Here is a 5,682-nt window from a genome sequence, read left to right as displayed (position 1 = left end):
ATGTGCATTATCAAAATGAACATGTCATACTGTATATCAATTGTTCAATTGTTACTTTCGTTGAGATGATACAGCATGGTCATGCCACTAGGTGAACATAAGACCTACAATACTCTAGTACTGTAACACATAAAACGTATATAGCGCCTTTATCCAAAGCGCTTTACAACGGCCTCTCATTCACCCATTCACACACACATTCACACACCAATGGCGGCAAGCTACCATGCAAGTAGCCGGCCTGCTCACTGGGAGCAATTTGGGGTTCTGTGTCTTGCCCAAGGACACTTCGACATGTGGCCAGCCGGGGCTTGAACCGCCGATCTGCCAACCTTGCGATCATTAGACGGCAGCTCTACCTCCTGCGCCACAGCTGCCCCTGTGCATGCACTTGCACATGCGCGCGCACGCACACACACACACACACACACACACACACACACACACACACACACACACACACACACACACACACACACACACACACACACACACACACACACACACACACACACACACACACACACACACACACACACACACACACACACACACCACACACACCACACACACCACACACACACACACACACACCACACACTCAGACACACACACACACACACACACACACACAGCTCTGTGTTGGCCCGGCGAGGCCTCAGGTGTGACCCTTCACCCCTGGTGAGTGGTGGGAGGGGACAGGTGATCCATCACTGCAGCCATGGCTTGTCAGCGCAGGCGCTTGAGTAGGTCTGTCTGTCACTGGGGCAACGGTGTGTGTGTGTGACTGTGTCTGAGTGTGTGATTGTGTCTGTGTGTGCCTGCATATGTGCATGTGTGTCTGTGAATGTGTGTGTGTGTGTGACTGTGTGATTGTGTCTGTGTGCGCCTGCATGTGTGTGTGTGTGTCTGTTAATGTGTGTGTGTGTGTGTGTGTGTGTCTGTTAATGTGTGTGTGTGTGTGACTGTGTCTGAGTATGTGATTGTGTCTGTGTGCGCCTGCATGTGTGTGTGTGTCTGTGAATGTGAGTGTGTGTGTGTGTGTGTGACTGTGTCTGAGTGTGTGATTGTGTCTGTGTGCGCCTGCATGTGAGTGTGTGTGTGTGTGTGTGTGTGCAGAGGAGAGACACCTACTGCTTAGAGGCAATCATGTCAACGTGAGTGTCAGAGCCACTCTGTGGCCTGGGCGTGGGGCTGCCAGGAGAGGCAGCAGGTCCAGTAGAGCACTGGAGCTCAGGGGTTGGCTGGTTAGGAACGATACAGTGACAATGGGGGTATTAACATATCGTGACGTTAGATTTATAAGGTTCTATCTCCATTTTTGTAAACATTTAGTTTTTTACATAATCTGATCCATTAGGTGTTTATTAATGCCTGTGTGGTGTTATTTTTAAAATGTTGACATTTTTGAGTTAGTAATTCATAAAATACAAAGGTTCCATCTCACAAAACATAATGGAATGTAAAAACGTTGACGCTCAATATCTCTGAACTGCCCTAAACGGAGATAGAACCTTATCATTCTAAGCTCACGAAATATATATTTTGTATTGAATGAAACCTTTACTTAACCAGGCCATCCAGTGAAGATGAAGTATGAAGTATCACTAACACTTTTACCATTAAGGTCCCATTTGTAACAGGGTTTATAAATGGTTTGTAATTAGTTCATACATCACTTATAATCAGTTTATTGTTCAATTGTAAACCATTTACAGGTTTAGGGAGCTTGCAATCAGGGGCCAGTTATTACTATGATGCTTTATAAATGCTTTGAAAACTAACCCTGATGTGAAATAATGCAATATCATTTGCAATTGGAAATATGAATGAATGAATGAATGAATGAATTGTTGCATAGTGGTTGCACAACTGGGACATTGTATTTGCTTGTTTTTACATCAGACACCAGAATTATTGGTGTATAACGTATTACTTACTTGTATTACTACTTAATGAATGTACCCTTAATGAATGTACTCTAATCTATCTATGCCTCTATCCTACAAATACCACCATGACTAACCTCAGATATCAGATAGATGGTTGAAACACTTTATGGTTGATTCATTTCTGGTATGACAAGACCTCAGTGGACAACAGCAATACCACATCAGTTCGCCAAGCCACTCTGGAAACACTTTTATAATAATTACAAATTATTCTAAAAACATTTTATGTATTCATTAATTAATTAATAATAATGTGTCTGTCTGGCCCCGCGGTGGCGTAGCGGTCTAAGCACTAGCCACTAGTGCAAGCTGCCCACCGGGGACTGGGATCGAATCCCGGTCTCGCCAGACCCGGATATGGCCGAGGCACACAGGGAGCGGCATATTGAGCGGCCGCTCCAGAGGGCGGTATAGGACTATTTCCGGACAAGGATCCGTCGTGCAACACCGCCCCCGGGGTGCCGGAATAACGGTGCTGGGCTCGAGGAGCCAGTCAGCTAGTCTGCCTGGCGATCTCCTCTGGGGCTGCCGGCCACGGGGTCGTGCGGCGGATCCTACGCAATAGGCAGGGGATAATTGGATGCTAGGTTGGGTTCAATTGGATACCAAATTGGGTGAAAAAGGGATAAAATCTGAAAAACTAATAAAAAAAAAAAAAAAATGTGTCTGTCTGTCTGAACAGTATCTGCATGCCTGTCAGTCTGTCCATCAGAGCTGGTCGTTGCGGATGAATCGGTTGCCTTCCGAATGCTTCCCATAGTAGACGTAGCGGCATTTGGCGAATACACCTGGAGTAAAAAGGAGTAAAAACAAAGAACGATTAAAAACATGAGAAATTAGAACACTGAGGTGAAATTCAGCTTTACCTGTTAAGAGATTATCCTTATTCCACCTAGACACTGCGAGCCGTATCGCAACGATCTGACTTGTCGATTAGCACTTACACCTGGTTGGTCAATCTAGGGAGGCGGGACATCATGGGGAGAACAACGGGTGATGTCCATCAGCTGCATAATGGACTGCACTTATATAGCGCCTTTATCCAAAGCGCTTTACAACGGCCTCTCATTCACCCATTCACACACACATTTACACACCAATGGCGGCAAGCCACCATGCAAGGCGCCGGCCCGCTCATTGGGAGCAATTTGGGGTTCAGTGTCTTGCCCAAGGACACATCGACATGTGGCCAGCCGGGGCTCGAACCGCCGATCTGCCAACCTTGCGATCATTAGACGCCGGCTCTACCTCCTGCGCCACAGCCGCCCCCTGCAACATTTAATTCACTTGCAACCAAAAAGTCACCCAACTTCTGCCGGGGAACAACTCGTCTGCTGCGGCTCCCACGGCTGTCAGAACTGCAGAGTCACTCCCCATCTTCCGTCGGAGACTGAAGACCCATCTCTTCAGGTTACATCTTAACTGCTCCTCCTGAGACATCTACTACCCCCCAGCACTGCGTCTCCTGAGACACCTGCTTTCCCCTATACCGTGTCTCCTAAGATTTCTACTTCCCCCCCTTGTACTGTTTCTCCAGTGTCTATTAAAAGACACTATCACAACGACTGCCAATGGCCTGAGCAAGATAACTCTTCCTGCTACGACTGGTGAATTGATGATTCACTTGCTTAGTCAAATGTATCGATTGTAAGTCGCTTTGGAATAAGGCGTCTGCTAAATGCCAAAATGTAAATGTAAATGTAATGTAAAATGGTTGCAATTGACCCTGCATGTTCATCTTTCCTCACCCAATCTCTATTTTGGCTTCTTTGCGTACTTCAACGTAGATATGCCATTATCTCATTTGTTTCTTTGGTTTGTTTACTTGTTATGACTTGATATATCATTACAATGCATCTATAATCAGCCATAGAAACTGTGCTATCTGTCACCCCCACCTCCCTGTTGGGAGTGAGAGGTGTTTCTGAGCCTGAGCGTCCTTCTGAAGTGGAGGAACAGCGGAGAAACAGAATCTGGCCCGAGGGCGATGTCTAGACAGTAACACACCTGCCTCCAACCATAAAGATGGAGACAATGAGCCAAGTGACAGAAGCCAATGACTACAGCAATCAATGGACAGGGGGACAACGTGTGTGTGTGTGTGTGTGTGTGTGTGTGTGTGTGACTGTGTCTAAGTGTGTGATTGTGTCTGAGTGCGCCTGCATGTGTGCGTGGGTGTCTGTGAATGTGTGTGTGTGTGTGTGTGTGGTGTACTGTGTGGTGTGTGTGGTGTACTGTATATACAGTACATATATTTAAGCCCTTATCCCACTTGGGCACACACTATGTAACATCTGTTAGGGCAGGGCCACATACAGGAGCAGTTCACCAGGCACCAACAGTGTCGTAGGCATCGTCTGAACATGTCCAATTCTACCGCAACTTATTCAAACAAAAGCTGGTACAATGTATCTAACTATCTATGACTCACAAATGATGTTGAGCAACAGAATGACTGAAAGTCAATGGTAGAATAAATCTGCTTTGTTAATTGTTAATCATTAAACATTGATTTAGTGTCTGTTGTCATTTGCTGTGCACTCAGACAACCACAGGGTGCCTGTGAGAAGTACACACAACTGATAGTTGTTGTCATGTTGACCATACACATCTAAATAGTTAGGATAGTGTCAGGTAATGCTTCTTATGAATGACAAAATACAAATAAATTAAATTAATTCATTGGATTTTTTTTTACTTCACGAGTAGGCCTCATACAATTCTGTTACTAGAATAATTACAGGTTTAGTACACTTCTATTAGTAATTAGTAAGTCTATTAGTGAGTTGATATTTCACTACTAATAACAGCATTCATCTTCTCTGATCAATATTAACCTATAGTATATGGACCCGTATTGACAATAGCTTTGAAATACTTAATGGTATACAAAATATGTCCACTAATAACTGTATTCCCATGAAAATGGTATGTATGGGAGATGGTTGTTATGTGCCCCTGGGCAACAAGCTTGAACTATGATCTCTCTCTCATTATCATCAAATCAATTTCATGCTTCAAAGATTATAGAACATTAAAACAGTAAAACGTCTCACATGTCCAATATCATAAAATACAAACATTTAAAGGGACACCTTAAAAATGTTTCAACTCATATTTATTATCTCCAGCACCATACCTGATTCAAAAGAAACAAAACCACTGAACCAGGTTTCGATTACTGGCACTGAGTGCTGTAAAAGCGAAACCTTAAAAATACACTATTTCGGTTTCGTTATCTTCAGCCCCATACCAGTGTCAGTGAAAATGCACATGTTCTACGTTCTGTGGTTAAAAAAGAAAAAGAAAAAGAAAAGATATGAGAAAGGATCCTACGGAAAACGACCCTCAGTGACATCACAGAGGGTAATGACCCTCCCCAGTACCCGTAGAGCTCGTACTCTCGCAGCAGAGTACTCCTTGCTCTGCCTTCCATATTCACAGACGCTCAGAAACACCTCTTGACGAATGTGGCGGAAGGCGGGAGGGCCACAGCGACTGGAGGTGTCACCGCTTGGCAAATGAGGCGAGGGCAAATGGCATTAGCTCTGTCAACGATCCTCTGACAGGAGCGCAGATACGGCTCGCCACCACGCTTCTTCAATAGACATCAAGTGCGTTCGCCAGCCAAGAGGGCAGGAACCCCCGTGAACGGGGCTGGAGAGGAGAGAGAGTGATGGGTGCGATGTTGTGGAGGGCTGAGGGCCACTCAGAGCCATACAGCCAATCA

General features: G+C 45.1%; 1 protein-coding gene across 1 annotated transcript in view; it reads right to left on the bottom strand.

Annotated features, from left to right (window-relative positions):
- Positions 1–2,614: 2,614 nt before the first annotated feature.
- lrmda (leucine rich melanocyte differentiation associated) overlaps positions 2,615–5,682 on the bottom strand; it is a 277,824-nt gene continuing 274,756 nt past the window's right edge. Inside the window, exon 7 of the mRNA XM_080531310.1 lies at positions 2,615–2,740. Within this exon, the coding sequence (XP_080387436.1) occupies positions 2,661–2,740 (80 nt within the window). The 3' untranslated portion in view covers positions 2,615–2,660. The remainder of the gene's footprint in view (positions 2,741–5,682) is intronic.

This window comes from Nansenia antarctica, assembly GCF_963989245.1.
Source record: "Nansenia antarctica genome assembly, chromosome: 1".
NCBI lineage: Eukaryota > Metazoa > Chordata > Actinopteri > Argentiniformes > Microstomatidae > Nansenia > Nansenia antarctica.
Note: the sequence above shows the minus strand (reverse complement) of the source record. Positions and strands in the feature narration are given on the sequence as shown.